The 20000-nt window shown below is 42.0% G+C and overlaps 2 protein-coding genes across 2 annotated transcripts in view; both read right to left on the bottom strand.

Moving 5' to 3' along the window:
- The window catches only part of otogl (otogelin-like), a 30427-nt gene extending 17918 nt beyond the window's left edge, over positions 1-12509 (bottom strand). Inside the window, exons 1-10 of the mRNA XM_048256153.1 lie at positions 12337-12509; positions 11727-11769; positions 10083-10125; positions 9222-9300; positions 8887-8979; positions 8509-8663; positions 7436-7557; positions 4610-4815; positions 2665-2789; positions 958-1064 (exon numbers count right to left, since the gene is read on the bottom strand). Of these exons, the coding sequence (XP_048112110.1) occupies positions 958-1064; positions 2665-2789; positions 4610-4815; positions 7436-7557; positions 8509-8663; positions 8887-8979; positions 9222-9300; positions 10083-10125; positions 11727-11769; positions 12337-12409 (1046 nt within the window). The 5' untranslated portion in view covers positions 12410-12509. The remainder of the gene's footprint in view (positions 1-957; positions 1065-2664; positions 2790-4609; positions 4816-7435; positions 7558-8508; positions 8664-8886; positions 8980-9221; positions 9301-10082; positions 10126-11726; positions 11770-12336) is intronic.
- A 5565-nt stretch (positions 12510-18074) lies between these two features.
- iqsec3b (IQ motif and Sec7 domain ArfGEF 3b) overlaps positions 18075-20000 on the bottom strand; it is a 40514-nt gene continuing 38588 nt past the window's right edge. Inside the window, exon 15 of the mRNA XM_048257118.1 lies at positions 18075-18786. Within this exon, the coding sequence (XP_048113075.1) occupies positions 18352-18786 (435 nt within the window). The 3' untranslated portion in view covers positions 18075-18351. The remainder of the gene's footprint in view (positions 18787-20000) is intronic.

Genomic DNA, 20000 nt, shown 5'->3' with positions numbered 1-20000 from the left:
AACAACTTCACTGTTATGTTAGTATTTTGTTTATTGCTTAAAAACGTTGTATGATGGCCTTGCAGTCTTGAGTTAGCCTACTGAATTGGCTGGTAGCCTACCATAAAGTTTGTGCATGCTCTCCAACGCAAAACCAGATGTGGGGTTCTATAGCCAAGTAATTCTGGTACATAACGTTGAAAACAGATAAATATGTTTATTCAAGCACACATACAAATACTGTTTGCTTACTTGACTAGCCTACTTCAAGAATTAGCCTCACGCACAATAGATTTGTCTTCTTTAGCCTACATAATGCATAGGCTACACGTTGTAAAACAAAAAAGCAGCTGTGACAGGCAGCGGCCGCATATATTCTGAGTCATATCTCGCATCTTGTGAACTCTACAAGCCCCCACCCCTCACCTCGACAACCACACGGAGATTCTGTAATGTGCGTATGTCGCTCACACATACGTCCGTATAAGGTCAGTATTAGGTCCGCAGGTTAGCATCATATCTGAATCATCCGAAGGGTAGGACCTCCATTTGACAAACCTCCGCATGTACTCCGGAGGTTATATCTGAAAGCGCTTTTTGTTGGCTGTGTGGGTACTGCTTTCTCAGCATTTGTGATCTTCCCTGACACTTGATACTTTCTCAATCAGTCATCACCTGTGAGTTTGAGTCCTCATGAGAGAATGTCTCAGGAGCCAGCTCATTACCCTTTTTATTTCATCAGGTTAATCCGCCTCTGTTGTTACACACCCAAACACACACGCACACACACACACACACACACACACACACACACAGTGTGTGTATACTAACATATCTGCACATGCACTCAAACACAAGTGAACAACACACATTAATGAAACTAAACACAAATGCTGGACGCTGGATGCTGAAACACACTTAGTGAGACTTATATGAGTACACACACCCACCCATTCACACACACACAGGTTGACTTACACGCATAGGTCAGAAACACAGCTGGCCACAAATGGATTGGGGTCGATGTTCTCATGGCATGAGATGAAAGGAAAGAACAGGAGAGCGCTGCATTTCTCAATGGCGTCCTGCACACACACACACACACAATATAATGTGTTACAGATATGTTATTTGGGGTAGAGCAAGCCAGGGTGGCAAGTGAGGTCACCAAGAGTGACATGGAGTCTGACTTTCCCTGCTCAGATGCAAAACTTCGACATCTTTACTATAGGTAGCTGCTTTAAAAACAAGTGTGTGCTGAGTGATTGAATGACTGAATTCTTTTCTTGGAACCGTAAGTGAGTAAACAGCGTCAGCATGAGAGGTCTCTGATGCAAATAGCAGCAGACACAGCAGAAATCTGGTGTCAATCTATTTGCATCTGAGCCAGAACAAGAGCACTCTGACACCGACTTTTTCTCTCAGGGCTGCGAGTCTTTCTTGTGTGCGGACGCGTTATCAAAGAAGAGCTTCAGAGGGAAGGTGAGCCAGCTGAACTTAACCCACATCTCCCCTCTCAAGCTACGCCAGAGAGCCGAGAGCTGCGGTACGACACCGCGCCAACGCCAGGGCCACGCCAGGGCACGGCCAACGTCCGCAACCCCCGGCACTCCGGCTGCACCCGCTACCGACCGCTATCGACCGCTGCCAAAACATCAGAGCAGCATCAGAGCACTAACAAAGGCGATGCCAGGCGAGGGGGAGTCTTATATGAGATCGAACATGGAAAGACTTTTACCGGCCGAGGAAAGATCAAAGCAGAGTGAAAGACTAGGCCACAGGAGAGAGCGACAGCACCGACGAGAGGGAGAAAACGGGAAAGAATGCAATCAGGGAAGGAAGAGAGAAAGGGGCAGTGAACTAACTCAAAGCCATTTACTGCTATTCCAATGCAATCTAATGATGCTTTTCCTAACTGTTGAAGTGAGTTACTTGCTGAACACTTTTATTCATACTTCATACCCTCTCATTATTCATTTAGATTTGTTTAAAACATAATGTTTCCCCAGCTTCATAAATATGACTAGCTTAATACCACCCTCGGAATTTGCTAGCATTAGGTAGCGGTAGTGATGTAGCCTAGTAGTCTCTCTACCACATCACAAAAGAATGCATGGTAATGTGTGTAAGTAACCATTTGCTCCTGAATATGTGATTTGGTGTTCACCAAATCTGACCAAAACTGGCAGCAGCAGACACTTGATTCTAACTTGCTTTAAAATGTTAATATTTGTGTAGGCCTACTGGAGCGTTGACTCACCTCCAATGCTGACTGTAAATGAATCCTTATGAATTGTCAAGAATGTAGTGGTAGCGAGTTTAACTAAAGAATTTCTGAAGGTTAACTTCAGCTATTGTGGTGGGTGCTGCTACTGTAACTCATCCATGTCTGCCTCTAAACCATAGTGAACACTTCATGTCTGACTGACTGACCAGAAGATAAGTATTATTAACTGGTATCTCACATTCATCTATAGATGCCTACTGTAATGCTAAAACTCATCCATGTCTTCGGCTAATTAGATGTACTCTCATGCTAACTCACATCTATCTGATTAGGTAGAGTTTGATTTAGCCTCCAGTAATGCTAACACACATCCATTGGCTACTATCAGATGTACTCTAATGCTAACTCACACCCATCTCTACCTGGTTTGTATTAGATGTAGTATGCTGTTGACTCACATCCATCTCTGATTCTGATTGGCAGGGTCCGGGGAAGTCGTCCTCTACGTCCTCACAGGGCTGGTCCTGGGGCAGGTCCACAGCCCAGCTGTTCCCAAACTCAGCCAGGCTACCCACCTGCAGGCCTGGGAAAAACACACCACCACAGACAAGTGAGCACTAACATATGGTCAAAGTAAAACATGCATGATTAGTCGGCTGTTCACATCCTCTCACAGGCCTGGACACAGAATATCACACATTATCTTAGATTAACACTAGCACAACCATTTTTATTCTTATGAGACCTCAAATCAAATGTTCATGACATGATGATAAGCTTTTACTGGTGTGTCCTTTTCTCTTGAATTTCATACAACAAGATAACTAAATATGCATAACACATATTCATATGGATTTAGATAGCGAGGGAGGATTATTCAGTCCAAAGTGATCAGGTGAGAGTATCAGACTGATCCTACTCTATGTCTTTGTCCTCCTAATGCTTGCTAAATGCTAGTTTCCTTTCATCCTCTACTGTATGTACCGAGCAAAATAACTCTGGATGCCAGCTAGGGCTGAAACGATTCATCGAGTTACTCGAATAACTCGATTACAAAAATTACTCGAGGCAAAAACCCTGCCTCGAAGCCTCGTTAAATTCCTTTGACGCGCACTATACGCTCAGGGATCTGATTGTTCCACACGGACCGTTGTTCAGGAAGCACACCACTAGCGCGTGAATCGTGATACCAGAGATACATTCTGAATTTAGCTGGCGCGATGGCGGAGTCAAGATATCCAGAAATGGCAGAGAATGTCTAAAGTTTTCAAGTAAAGTTTTGGGATCATTACATACTCAAAAAGGAAAAGAACAAGCATCTGAACCTAAATATCCACTCCATGCTGTTTCACCAAGCGTCAATAAAGTAGGCTAGGCTATTTAACAATCTATCTAGCCTATCTATCATCTATCTACGTAGCCTATAGCCTACATTGATGTTGGCTAATTTTAATCACATACTGTATTTGTAGCGATGTCGTGATGGCTTGTTTAGCTTTGATGTTTTTAAGTAAGTAAACTTATTCACGTTCAATTGCAAGACAGTATGCCTAAAAAAGAACCCCTCACACACATACATGCACCCTCATCTTTCCTCACGCACCGCACGCGTGCACACACACACACACACAGGTTGCTAGGTTACCATAGCAAATAGGCTCACCCCAGAAATGATTTTTTTGGTAGCCTAATGATAAAATTATTTGTTAGTAGCCTAATGGTAAAATTATTTGTTAGTAGCCTAATGGTAAAAGCTGCAGGTGTAGAAATCCACATAAAACAGATATTTATGTTGATGTCAGGTCTAGATTACAGCATGAAACTTGTTGTAGGCTATAATACATTAAATTGCTTTCCCTCTTCTCCCTCCCAGCACATAGTATGGACAGCTTTGTTCACCCAGCTAAGTCATGCACAAGAGGCTGCAATTTTACAGAGAGCATTTTGAACATTATTTAATTGATGGCACTGGCACTTAAAAACACTAAATGGGTAAATTGCAATAAATGGGCTTAGTTTTGTAGCCTAATCTTGGAGTTAGAATAAATACCTCTGTGCCAATTGCTTGATCATTTTACAGCCATGTCATTTTTGTTATGCATTATGTGTTTTGGTTGTTTAAAAATGCAAAAAAAAACGTATCCGATTAATCGATCGATAAAGTGCTAGATTAATCGATTACAAAAGAATCGATAGCTGCCAGCTGACACAGCCCATAAAACATAGACTCTGCAAATATGATTTCTTTGCTCTTTGGCCCTCTCTCTCTCTCTCCCCCTCTCCCTCTCTCTCTCTCCACTACGGGACGTGTTTATCACGGCCCTGTGGGTGCTTCTCAGATATAATTGGGTGAGATTTGCTGTTGATGGAAAAGATAAGTGTTGCCTGGGCTGTATCTCTCACCCCTGCTGTTGCTCAGATCATCTGATCCCTCGTCATTGTAGTTCCCGCACAGACCACAAGGCCGGCCTTTGTGTGCGTCTGTCATTTTGAGGTAGACTCCAGAACTGCCGTCCCAGGCCAGCGAGAAGCCAAACGTGCTCTTCACCAGGATGTAGTCGGCCAGGCGCTCGATGAACACGTTACGCACCGTCTGGGGCAAGCTCAGTCTAACATCACATGGCCAACAAAGGACACAGAGTTTGGTATCAGGCAGCATTGAGGGGAAGGCAGCAGCATAGTTTAGCAGAACAACAGGTCTACATTTTGTTATATTTATAGCACAGTTCAGTAGATCAGCATCTGAATTTGACTATCTATGGCTTCAATTTGAAAAGATTATGAATTTGCTTTTTTGAATTTGATTTGTAAAGTACACCATTTGATATGCTGTAATAAAAAAAGGGTAACACTTTATAATAGCTACACACAATTCATCATTTATTAAGCCTTTGTTACTTATTAGTTAATGGTTTGTTCATCATTAGTAATTTCTTGTTCATACATAATTTATCATCAGTAAAGCATTTGTTCAGACAGTTATAAATAGTTTGTTCATAGTAAATAAGCCTATATCTAAAATATGTTTATACATTATTGTTAATACTTAATAAATTATGCAATAATATGTTTTTGATTAAGTAATATTTCCATTATTTAACAGTTGTTACATACACATGCACATGTAATCTTTACAACTCGTTTGAAAATGTGTTGCAAGGCATAGAAAGTCCTCACTTTAGACAAGCTCACAAAATATCATTAACTAACCACTTGTAACTCCTGAGTTAATCATGAATTATAGTATTAGGAAGTGGTTTATAAAATATGTATCCTCACACTAAGTTATCATTAGTCCATGTGTGACACTGTAAGACCGTGGTACACGAAACTTGGTGGGCATGTAACCCCACATGGATAGCATGAAACCTCCTTTTTTCGTTTTGATCTGTAGCCCCCTCGCTGGACTGGACCCCCCGAAAGGAGGGTAGGGCAGACACAGTTTTCTGTGAATATCTCCTAGAACCAAAAAAGTAAAAATTAGGTGTTGACCTTTTTTTTAACCTGTATGTTGATCTCAAGTGGGGTCATGTCAACCCTTTCCATAACCACTCATTTCATGTATAGCGCCACCTAGTTAAACACAAAAAAGTAAAAATTAGGTGTTGTAATCGCAGGTATCTGTGACCTAACCTAGTCAAAACTGCACGAAATGTTGGTCTTAAGGGGCATGTCAACCTATCCCATTACCACTTATTTCATGTATAAGCCCACCTAGTTAAAAAATTAAAAAGCAAAACATTAGGTGTTTTCATCACAATATCTCTGGCTGACATGGTCAAAACTGCACGAAATTGAAAGTGTAGGATCATTATGTCACCCTCTGAATGCATGCCAAGTCTCGTGGACTTTCGTTTATGGGGAGCCTTACAATAAAATAATTTATGTGTACATTTAGTGACCGTGACACCAACAAGGATTCCCGGACACTGAAACACCGGGTACCCTAAACTTGGTGGGCATGTAACTCCAAATGGATAGCATGGAGCCATCGCTTTTGTTTTGATCTGTAGCCCCCCCCAGCTGGACTGGACCCCCGAAAGGAGGGTAGGGCAGACACAGTTTTCTGTGAATATCTTGAGAACCGTGGGGCCTAGGATGACCAATTTTTTTGCGTATGTTTGCCTCCAGGGGTCATGTAAACCCATTCCATATGCACACATGTGCATAAACAGATACACATGCACACACATACATTTACAGTAATCCCTACATGTGATGACACATACTCACACAGTAGACATATATATATGCATGCATGCACATGCACACACACAGGCACATAAACAGGCAAACACACAAGCACATGCACATGCACGCGACACACACCCACCCACACACCCACAGACACATAAACATAAACATGTACACGCACACATGCCCACAATTCAAGAATTTCTCAGAATTATGAACAGGCAAGATGGGGGTGGGGTTGTATAAAATGTATATTACATGTGAAATCTATGAACTAATCATGTTCTGGTACTTGTTGTCTAGCAGATACCAGTGAGAATTGAGTGTGCATAATGCAATTCAGTGAGACAGTTAGAATCATATATGCCTTTCAGCGTGACTTATTTTTGTGGAAAACATGTGCTGGACTGGGCGGCAGTCATATTTTGTACCGCTCTGCGGTACATCTAGTTAAGTATTAACAATAATTCATAAACATATTTTAGATATAGGCTTATTTACTATGAACAAACCATTTATAACTGTGTGTACAAATACTTTATTTATGAGAATTAACATAGGAGCAATGCTTTACAAATGATGAACAAAGCATTTTGTAATAGTTTGCAACTGGTTTATAATAAGAAAATGATTTCATTTATAAGTGGTTGTTTCATTACTTATTAAGTATAAATCATGTACTTAAACATATTTTTTGGATAGGCTTATTTACTATGAACAAACCATTTATAAATGTGTGAACAAATGCTTTACTGATGATACATTATGTATGAACAGGAAATTACTAATGATGAACAAACCATTAACTAATAAGTAACAAAGGCTTAATAAATGATGGATTCTGTGTAATTGTTACCAAAAAAAGCAACCCAATATGGTTTGCCATCTCATCAGGAATTAGATTAAGTGGGTTAGGAAGATACTAAAAGATTAGTCAATTTTACCAATCTGGAACTATGTCTTGGAACTAACAAATCTCAGCAGTTTCCAAATGTCTCATGAAATATGCACCCATGAGATAGTTCCATAGCTCACCTAACCCCACCCTTGTGGACCTGGTAGCCCCTGATGTGGATCTCCTCCTCATTGGGGAAGAACAGACTGAGAGCCCGGGGACAGGAGTACACGGAACCTTGGCAGGAGCGACTGTTGTGCACCTGTTATGGGGAGAGAGAGAGAGAGGGAGGGAGGGACAGAGAGGGAGAGAGAGGGAGAGAGGGAGGGAGGAGAGAGGGAGAGATAGGGAGGGAGGGAGAGATGGAGAGAGGGAGAAAAAGGAATTAAAGCAAAAGGGATTAGTGATCAGTATTGGTTTTTGCACGAGTGAGTGAGTGTCCACATATGAAGAGTTTGGTTCCAAAATGCTATATCTCCGGTTTTAAAAACATCAAAAAGTCAGGCTATTTAACTATGTATTTCAGGTAATATCAATCAAATTGCAGTTGTGTTGTTTTGATTGAGTAAAGATAAATCAAATCAAATACCCAATTACAGTTGTATAGTTTTGGAAACAAACTGCTCATATCTTCATAGCATGGGGATAGTCAACTGTTTAGGACATGGTATTATGGTATCATGGTATATTATGCCGTGGCCCACTGGTTAGCACTCTGGACTTGTGCCGGTTCGAGCCCCGACCAGTGGGCTGCGGCTGAAGTGCCCTTGAGCAAGGCACCCAACCCCTCACTGCTCCCCGCCGTTGTAGCAGACAGCTCACTGCGCCGGGATTAGTGTGTGCTTCACCTCACTGTGTGTACACTGTGTGCTGTTTGTGTTTCACTAATTCACCGATTGGGTTAAATGCAGAGACCAAATTTCCCTCACGGGATCAAAAAAGTATATATACTATACTTATACTTATTAAGCAAGAGAGCATACTGTCCTTCAATTCCAGCATTTGCATTAAAGTTAGTGCTGGAGTGCATCAAAGTGTTGTTATGTGTACAGACAGATCATTTGTTACACATTATGTTTGATATTCTGTAACAAAGATTCTAGAACAGAGCTCTAGAATCTTTGCTCTGTAACAAGAGCAATGTAATACATCATAGCGTTGAAGCACTGGCTCCTCATCACCCATGTCCAATCAGCCTGTAATGCTCACTTACCCAGACGGTGTACTGTGGTTCGGTGGAGTGGCAGTCTTTGGCCAGGATGTAGGAGCAGGAGCCAGGGTAGTAGTAGTACATCCCATCAAACGTCTCAAAGTGGTGCTGCCCCCACGAGCGGCAGATCCCATCGCGATCCTTGCCCGTGTTAGGAACTGATCGCAGTCACAGAGGAAAGAAAAATATCCCAAAACAGCTGTCATTTATGTACAAGTATGTGCTTAAACACATTTACAAAGAAATTAATTTTTAAACACACACACACAAACACACAGAGAGAGAAAACTAAACTAAACTGTATCAGCAGAGGTACTGGAAACTGTGTGTGTGTGTGTGTGTGTGCATGTGTGTGTGTGTGTGTCTATATCAATGACTCACTGATCTGACAGCGATCTCCCACAGCCTGGAACTGAGCACAATCACAGCGACCACTCTCCTGACACCAACCCCCATTAAGACAGCCACAGTACTCTGAAACACACACACACACACACAAACACACAAACACAAACACACACAAACACACACAAACACACAGACACACACACACACACACACACACATACAAACACATTCAGCCTGTCTATAATGGAGGATCGGTAGGGCTAATAGGACAGTCTAAATGAGTGATGTGTGTAAATAAGGTGTCATAGAGCTGCTGTTGTTTTAACAGTGTGTGTGTGTGTGTGTGTGTGTGTGTGTGTGTGTGTTACCTGATGAGGCATCTCGGGCCGTGTAGTTGTGCAGTACAGTACGAGGGAGGGCAGACTCAGACAGCACCGCGCTGAACGTCTACACCACACACACACACACACACACATTAATTAACATGTTACATAACGTTTATATCTCATCTTTATTAATTTAATATGCCTAATAAGCATGCACCAATAAGCATGTTGATTGCGGATTGCTACATATCTCCCTACAGTACTGTAATAGTGTCCTGTAGCCTTAATAAATGTTAAGAGTCCAAAAGTAGGTGACCCTGGGGGTTTAAGTACTCTGAATCACACACACACACACAAAAAAATCCACACCAGAGCTGAACCCATGTGAGAGTGGTCTGAAACCCACTAACACACACACACACATACCAAACCACACCAGGCCCAGTTCTATGTGTGAGCTTGCTGTCTGTGACTGGCTCTTCCCATCTCTGTCTGAATGCAGGGGGCAGGAGTGTGTGTCTGTGTCTTAAATCAGCTGTTCTCTATACATGCGGCGTGTAGAGCAGTTACACCAGAGCTGCCTTGCTTTTTGCCTCGGTTTTGGCGCTCATGAGTGACCCTGTCTGAGGGGCGCTCATAAATGAGGCTGTGAAATCTGTTTAGATCAGTCGCTCCCCATACCTGCACTACATAACCTTATCTTAGCGCCCGCTAGCTTTAGCCCTGGCGCTAATCTCCGCTCCAGGAGCTCCAGGGAGAAGGGCCTTTTAGCCTGCGCCGCGGCTGAGCCTCCAGGCCCCACAAAGGGGGCTTTGTGCGGGCACCGGGAGCCTGGGTCTCACTCTCAGCCTGGATCCCTCCTCACTCTCCCTCGCTCTCCCAGCCCGTGTGAGCGGTACCTACCTCCTCTCGGAAGAGATCCCGTTTCTGCCGCAGTGCATTAACTCTGCTTTTAAAGTGGGGGACACACAAAGAGGGCAGTATTAAGAGCAGGCAGACAGTGAGACTGCAGGTTTAAGGACACTCCAGGTAGAGGCCTGTCTGCCTGGCTGCGTCTCCTGACCACATCATGGCACAACATGGCACAGCACAGTAAAGTGGGCAGAGAGTGGTTGGGTTCAACATGGAGGGCAAACAGGCCTCTCAAGGCCTAATAACCCTGACAATACATTTACTAAACTAAGATCACAACAGAATGAGGCATAAACATTTAGCTCACAAAAGTTCACATCTTTAAATTATATCTAAAATCTATAAATTACTCTGTTTGATAATTTTACATATAGCCTACATATTTACCAAATTAAAGATCACATTGCAATGAGGGATAAACATTGAGCTGTTTGGCATAGGTAAAAAGTACAAAAATATATTCACATTTACTTACAATTTAAGAGTTATGCCTATACATTACACTGTAATGAAAATAAAATTGTATGTTTTTTTAATAGAAGCTTTTATTTTAGTATTTTTTGCCGCATACTCTTTCCATTCACAACTCTTATGTGCACACACATACACACACACACACACAAACAAACAAATACGCATTCATGCACAGGAACACAGACACTCACATAGCTGATGACATCAGAACTAGACATATACCTGAATTAGATGCAACTAGACACTACAAATCTGATACTATACAGTGAATCTCTATGAACAATCCCTATCTCACAAACATTTCTTCCCACACGCTTTATTGTAGTTAGGATTGTGTTTCAGACATCCTCATCAAGCTCACAGGTGTCCACGGCTTTTGACATGAAACAACTTTGCAGTGACTAACCAGTGAATCAAATAAAGAGCATCTCAGTGGCTGGCCTGTATATTATTTGAGGAAAACAAGAGTCCCACACTTAAGGTTGTTGACCTTTAGTACCCCTCAATTCACCTCTGTTTCAATTTGGGGGGATTTATCGGAGAGAGATCAAGTCATCTTGATTCATTATTGGCCATTGAAAATAACAAAATAACAAAAGTAACTCAAATACACCAACATGCAAAAGCCTATAATACAAAATCCTTTCAAAGCAGTGAATAATGTCTATCCAGTTTATAGGAACCCGACATTAGCCATCAGCCTTCAGGTAGACAGCTAGTAGCTTTGAGGAGATTTAATACAGGTGTGATACAGGTGTGTATTGAGCTTGACAGCCAGATGTCTACAGCTACACACTCACCTGTTACGGCCATGGCTATACACACTCACCTGACAAGGACTACAAATATACACACTCACCTGACACAACCAGCTATACACACTCACCTGTCACAATCACAACTATAAACTCACCTGACACAACCAGCTATACACACTCACCTGACAAGGACTACAACTATACACACTCACCTGACACAACCATGGCTATACACACTCACCTGTCACAACCAGCTATACACACTCACCTGACACAACCAGCTATACACACTCACCTGACACAACCAGCTATACACACTCACCTGTCACAGGCGCAGCTACACACACTCACCTGCAATGAATACATATCTACAGCTACACACACACCTGTCACACACACTCACCTGTCAGGTCTGGCCTGAGGCTTTAGCAACTGGCAGTGAAGTCCTGACAGAAAGAGAACCTTTTCAGTTAGGAGTCAGTGCATATCAACTTTACACAAACACCCTGACTACCTCTGAAAATGCTTCTAGAATCTTCCAAGCAATGGCACATACAGTATTTACATAGCACTGAGGGAATCATTATCTGATGAGGAAATGTATGAAAAAAGCTTGAGTGAATGTACTTTGTGAAGCATTTTGGGGACTTTTCCTGCAGCATCAGGAATTAACAGTTTTCTTTTAGTTAAACATTTAGATTTTTTATTGAATATTTAATGTGCTTCAGGGCATGCTGCATATACAGCAACCACATGGCCACAATTCCAAATAATAACTAAACTTCTGGGTGAGATTTATCAATTCTTAAAAATGCTATCAAAAATAAAAAGGAGCAGTATAGAAAAAAAGTCTTTCATGTGATAACTTGCTTTCAAGGAGTTGAGCAAATATCAAAATGGGACAGATTTGTCCCTCCTCCCTCTACAATGAAAAAGTTTGCGCAACAGTGTCGCGTCTCTTATTCTCCCTAGTTCCCCCGGGAACCATATCAGACCCACGGGAGTCGACTCACCCTGAAGAAGAGCCAGCTGGAGGATAAAAAGTGTCAGGGAAGAGAGCGGAGTGCCCGTCCACCGCCTGGTCATCTCAAGGCAGCGAGTCCAGCGCAGCTCCCAGGCTGAAATCAGGAGTGCATTTTCCGCCACGCATCCGAGAGAAGGCCGGGAGCGGGCAGCAGGTGCTGGATGCACAAAACACACACACACACACACACACACACTCTCTCTCTCTCTCTCTCTCTATCTCTATCTCTCTCTCTGCGCACGCACGCACACACACACACACACACACACACACACACACTCTCTCTCTCTCTCTCTATCTCTCTCTCTCGCGCGCTTGCACACACACACACACACACGCGCGCGCGCTCGCACACACACTCTCTGCTCGGGAGAAATCACATCAGCGGTGAATGAGAAGTAATTCAACAGCAGCACGCAGGCTGAGAGAGACCTACTCTTCTGTGAGATTACCTGAAGAGACTGAAAGAGAGAGAGAGTGAGAAAGGGGTGGGAGAGAGAGAGTAGAGAGGTAGGGAGAAAGCCTGGGAGGGGCCAGCCTGAAGCATTTGTGTAGAAAGAGACCTGAGTAATCTCCTGGGGATTCATTAGATAGTGGAACAATGGTGCAAGATATGCTATATAGATATTTGTAGACACGGGAAAATATTGATTTCGCTCTATTTATTGCACCAGCACCACACACACAAACACACATACAGAGACACACTCACACAAGCACGCAAACATGAAGGAACACACACAGTGACACACACACACACACCTGTTGCAGGTTGCGAAACAAGAGTGGTTGAAGTTGGATACACAGTGTGTTGGGCTAAATCTGATAAGACCAGAACACAGGGTGAGTGAGCAGAGTGAGATCTTTTTCATCCCTAATGATGACCCGTGGGATTCATTATAAATGACAGTATGGCTGCCAGATTAATCAAATGGAATTAATTACAGATATTCTCCATCTCATAACCAGCCAGCTATATTAAGAATGATGTGAACTGTCAAATTCATAACATTTTGTTGCAGTTAAAGAAAATCTCTATGGCATCCATCAGCAACCACACATCCATCCACACGTTTGGATATAAGGTAGGGCCAGACAGATTTAGACAGGCCAGATTTAAGGTAGGTTCTTACCCACAAAAGTTAGTCTCTATATCGCCCTCTGTAGGTAGGTATATTAACAACACTAGGACATTTGCTGTGATTAATAACAATTTCCACCCAATTAAATATTTGGTTTGCATGAACTTATAAATAAAATTCAGCAAAAACCTATTCTGATAACAACTATAGCCTGAACAATAACAAGCAAACACACACACACACAGTATTTTGCAGTCTGAAATTTGCAGGATTATTTGAGGAGGGTGCTTTATGAGAAATGTTTTCATTGCAGACTTCAAAATGAGGAACTGCCACAGCAATTTAGAAAAGCATTTTGTGGAAACTATTTTTTGAGACTGCAAATGCACTCCAGGAAATGTTCTTTGTTTTCCGTTAAATGTATCTCATTATTCCAAATGCAGTGCACTATATTTGTTTCTCATTTTCACAAATGTCGGTTGATTTTGCTTTAAGTTTTAAGTTATATGTAGACTGTATATAATATAGATAGATAGATAGATAGATAGGTAGATAGATAGATAGAGTATACAGTATTTCCTGCTACAATAATCATTTACAACATTATTTCTGATTGATTTGGTGTTGTGTCAAGGCCAAATAAATCGCTTTTTCCTCAATAACAAGGACATTTCGAAATTAATGGTGGTATGTATTCAAATGAGGTCTCAGCTGGGTGGGTAATTGCCAATACACCCCTGGTTCCCACCCCACAGTACACTGTGTCACATACCTGTTGTTTAGCGTCCGTCAAATATGGGTTTGTGGCTGGTGAGTCCTTCAACTCAAGGTGGCCTTCTTTTAAGCTGTGAATTTAATCAGACTCCATGCATTTGTAATCCACAGAATCATCTCTGGACAGCATCACCCCTTAATTAATAGCACAGAGCAAGTCAAACTCATCTAGACACTCTAATTTATTCTGTCTGAAGCCAATGAGTGCAGTAATGGGTCTCTCACACAGAATGTGTCCTTGCATTATAAATTAGCATGACACTGCATGCTACAGTATGTGTGTGATGTGTGTGTGTGACTTGTGAGGGTGTGACGCACATGGCCATACTGTAATGTAAAACCTGTTCAATTAAAAACACTAAAAGAACACAAGGACATTTGTGTGTGTGTGTGTGTGTGTGTGTGTGTGTGTGTGTGTGTATTGCTAGCACTGTTAAGGATGCACTTCCAGATAATGTGACCATGTACAAACATTTGCGTATTATGCCAGAATGGTTTAACAGCTCCACTGATGTGTTTTGTAACATTCCTAACAGCCCTGATGTTGTGTTTTTAGACCGAGACAGAAGGGAAGTACTTATACTTGAAATAGGGTGTGTGTACGATCTCTACATGGACATGGCTTTTAATGATAAAATCATGAAGTACCAACCCATACGGACAAAACTATGTGACCTAGGCTATCAATGCAAGCTGGTGGTGTTGATCTTTGGCAGCTTGGGGCATGTCCACAATTTTGTTTTCAGTGGGTTAAGGCTGGCAGGGCTCTCCAGGAGAAAAACAAAACAGCTAGCAAAGTTTTGCTCCATATCTGCAGTTATAGGCAGCCTTGCAGTAGATGTTTTTTGTACCCCTGAATACCATTGAGTGACAAACCCTATCTTATCTCTTGAAATATTTGAATCCTGTCTGTTGTAATATGATTTTTGGATTTAAATAAAGAATTAATGTGTGTGTGACTATGAGGATGCATTCCTCCTCAATGAGATTCCCAACAAAACATTGTTATCACAGAGTTAACCTGATATACACACACCGTCAACAATACAGAAAGGACAGACACCGGTCTGTTCAATAAAAACTAGTTTATTTTTCATTTTTTCTCAAACAAGACTTGTTATAGTCTGTGCTAAATTACACAGTTTGGTGGTGATGTGTTTTTTTTCTTTAGTATTGGCAGGTTATAGAGAGAGTGTCACTGATGCAGCAAAACACACACACACACACACACACACACACACAGTCATGCATAGTTCACCCATATACACACAGGCATACACATACAGACACATACACACACACACACACACACAAAACACAGTCATGCATAGTTCACCCATACACACACACACACACACATACATACAGACACACACACACACACACACACACACATTTATACATATTTCCCATGCATTCCATATACTCACACTACACCAAAATTTGCTGTGTCCTTGAACCATATATAAAATGCCCCAGTGAACATGTATATCATACTAACCACTATTTATAAATTAAATATAAGTTGATATTTGTTTCAATACAAAATGGGGAAACATCAATTATTATTTGTGAATGTTGCTAAATTACAAACTCATTTGTGCAGTCATTTAGTAAAGCTTTCATTTTCCTTCATACATATATATACTGTGTATATATATATATATATATATATATATATATATATATATATATATATATATACATATAGAGGTGTTTTACTTTTTTGCTTTATATAGTTCAATATAATATTTGTGTAAAACCAATGGGATGATATATTCTTCATAGTAAGCAAGCAAACAACGCTCCATTTGAAAACCACACACACGCACACACACACACACAAGCACGCACACACACACACTCCCACCGCCATCCAGACATACATATATATGAACATACACACACACACACACACACAGTTTTGATCGCAAACAAGATCGTCAGAAGCATATTGTACATAAGATTTAAAGATCAAGACCAGTTCTAGTGATCTGCAGGGTAACACATTCTAAAAAGCCCAAACAAATACATCTATACACTTGAACAAAAGAGTCTTCTCATAACAAGAGAGTTTCTGGAGAAAGGTCAGAGTAAAGTCAGAGTATGCATGGAGGATCTAGTGTCATCACACATGCAGTAATACTAACATTAAACAAGAAAAGCCATCGACTGGTGAAAAGGTGGGAGGAAATGTAACTGAAAAGAAACACAATTCAATACCATTACTGTTCAGTTCATCGCATGACGGGGTTCCTGAGCTAAAGGCATTTGATCACAGTAAAAATAGCTACATCATCCTAATCCATATGTATGTGTGAGGAATAACTAATCATTCTGCTTGCATGGTCTCATGTGACTACAGTATGTCAGGCGGAGCCTTTGCCTCACTCACGTTCCATGGTACTATGACATCTGCTCGATATAAAATGTGCGTTTCCTTTTTCCTTTCTCTGTCTTTGCCTTCATACTGTGGCTCTTTACATGATTGCGGATATCTTCTGAAAGCAGATGATAATGACCCATCAGCTTAGCTTACGATATGATATTTATTCACTTAAAGATAAAACCTGACTGGCAAACACATAAAAATATTTCCAAACTGAAGAACTTTTACACACAAAATATAATAATATACAAGTAAAGTTCTTCAACCTGTACTCTTTTTTTTTCTTCTGACAATGAGAAAATCAAGCTGTGTCTCTAGTCATCTTGCATTTATATTTAAATATTTTTTAAATATTTTACAAAATGTACAAATCTCAAAATATCAATGCCTTAACATTTTAGGATAAAAGAATCTGATATTGACTTTTAGCCTCTGAATTTGCAAACTAGCTACCAAGCTAGCGTGTTACAAGAGTTAGAAGCATGACGCTAGCAAGCTAGCAAGCTAATTACCCCGCGGCTAAGGAAACAGTGGAGGTAGCCAAGACTGCTAGTTTGGATAGCGCGATAATGAATTTATAAAAGCTTTCATGGCCTGACCTGCTAGAAAGTACTACAGTTGTTGATTGATTTATGTCTTCATAAAAAATGGTCTCTGTGTTAGCAAGAATAGCAAGATTAAGTTGTGCTCAGTATTTTTTTTTTATATAGATGTTCAGTTCAGGTGAGTAGTATGATTTCAAGGATGTCTACCAGCAGTTGCATATGAAGCCTTATGATTTAGCTGCTCTAGCCAGAACAAGTATTGAGTACATGTGTGGGTGGGTGAGTGCATGCATGCGTTTGTGCTTGTGTGTGTGTGTGTGTGTGTGTGTGTGTGTGTGTGTGTGTGTGTGTGTGTGTGTGTACATGCTTGAGATGAACACATGAGGAGTTTTGAGGAAGAGAGGAGTAGGGTCAGGAAAACAGAGAGAGCGGAGGAGGAAGAAGAAAGAACAGATCTGGTGGAGAACGAGTGGAGAACACAAATCCAGGTGGAGGTGCAAGGTTTGGGAGGAGGCCCCTCGCCTGTCCTGTGTGAAATGTTGCCTGTGATGGATGTCTGGCACACTGCCTGAGACTCACGGACGGCTGGAAAAGGTTGTGTTTAGAAGAGGTACAACAGTCCTGTGTGTAAGTGTGTGTGTGTATGTGGTGGGGTTTAGAAGTATGTGTGTGTGTGCAGTGGCATGTGTGTGTGTGTGTGTGTGTGTGTGTGTGTGTGTGTGTGTGTGTGTGTATGTGTGTGTGTGTGTGTGTGTGTGTGTGTGTGTGTGTGTGTGTGTGTGTGTGTGTGTGTGTGTATGTGTGTGTGTGTGTATACTTTTGTATATATGTGTATATATTCTGAACATAATGTTTTATGTGTTTACAGTATATGTTTGTGAATATCTGGGTGTGTGAGTATTCATTGTATCTGTGTGTGTGTGTGTGTGTGTGTGTGTGTGTGTGTGTGTGTGTGTGTGTGTGTGTGTATGAACATGTGTTCCAGCTTGAGCACAATAGAAACACACCTAATTCATATACAATTGAACGTATTCTTAACTAGTTCAATATAACACATGACTACGTTTTTTTGTCACTGTAGATTAAAGGAGTAAAGAAGGGTCTGTTTGTATAGAGTTGTCAACGTATGTGTCTGCACATCTAGTCCATACCTCTACGTCTCTGTATAAGAGGGTTTTGTTTTACGTGTGTGCATGTGTGTGTGTGTTGTTTTTTCACACCAGGCTTCGGGTCCTGCTGGAGTACCTGTGTCTGCTGAGCAGGTGGTGTTGTGGCGGGGGCGTGGGGGGGCAGTACTGGTGTGGATGGTGGTAGGGAGGGGGGGGGGGCGGGTTGCTCCCGCCCTTCCCATCAGCCCCGCCCTCCCGGGACCGCACGGGCGTGGAGTCGGCCGACTGGATGAGGCGATGGGCGGGGCTCTGGCTGAGGAAGGCCTCCACGCGTCCGCGGCCCGTGGCGTCCACGACGATGACCTTGACGATCTGCTGGCATTGGATGAGCGTGTCCAGGGGGGAGAGGGAGGGCAGCGTGGGGATGGCTTGGCTAGGCAGGACGGCCAGGGGGTGAACGCCGGCGAGGGACGTCACGGGAGAGCTGAGGCTCTGGGGTGAGGCCAGCTGGTACGTTTGGAGCCTGTTGTGAATTGACACCTAGTTTAGGAACAGCCAGAAGCACGAAGCGTTATCTACCCATCTGCCAAGAGCAATGCACACACAGAGCCCTCTGGTGCCAGAGACACCAAAGCCATGCCACGTTACTACATGCCACAGCAAACAAAACACATACACACACCATGCCACGATACACATCCATGATGCACACACACAGCCCAAACAACATCAGAGACCATTTTCACACACACACACACACACACACACACACACACACACACACACACACACACACCATGCCACGATACACATCCATGATGCACACACACAGCCCACACAACATCAGAGACCATATACACACACACACACACACACACACACACATACAGATAATACACAACAGAGAACAGTACAATCAGGGTAGACTGCTGAATGTAACCTACATACATGTACACTCCAACTACTCCTTGCAATGCAGAACTGTTCAACATAACACCACAACCATGCAATGCAACACAATCCAATCTAATACCAAGGCCTTGTAATGTCATATACAATCCTCATAACATGCCATAATACACAATTTAGACAAGCCACCAAACTGCACTGGAAACCGCACCAAACCCAATCCAGACAGTGCTACACCATGCCAAAGTTCAACAATAGACAGCAACATCGAAATACAGTAATACAATACAACTTCAAATCGCAATGACCATGCTGGACCACTGTTCTACTGAATATCCATGCATTACTATAAAGCAGTGCACTCATCCACAGACAGTCACAGACAGACATTGAGGGTTAGACATATTTCATTTTAAGGAGATCAGATTAATTTTGTTTGATTGAAATGAAACTCCACAATGCCACGCTTTGTTTAGAAAGTTTTTAAAAACTGCTTTATCAGGCTGCCAGGCAACAGACAAAGTGCAAGCATTTTCAGCCGTCACTGTCACACAATCGCGTTGTGATAAATATTTTTTTTTTCAGAGACATCTGTCAGCGCTCTCTCTCTCTCTGTAAATCAGCTGAGCTTTAAAACAATGCCTCTGTATTCTCAACAAAGCGTGGCAGATGAGAAGGAGTTTTAAGCAGGCAGTAATGAAAGAGGACAAGAGAGGGGAACCGAACCGCAGCCGCAGCCGCAACTGAAGCTGAAGCTGGGTGCTAAAAGCTCTTCCCTGTTTGAAATGTTGGGAATGAGAGATGCTTTTGGAGGGAGAAATCTGTAAGGTCATGAATAAGCTAAG

Source organism: Alosa alosa, chromosome 11 (assembly GCF_017589495.1).
Source record: "Alosa alosa isolate M-15738 ecotype Scorff River chromosome 11, AALO_Geno_1.1, whole genome shotgun sequence".
Lineage (NCBI taxonomy): Eukaryota > Metazoa > Chordata > Actinopteri > Clupeiformes > Clupeidae > Alosa > Alosa alosa.
This window is presented reverse-complemented; position numbering and strand designations above follow the sequence as displayed.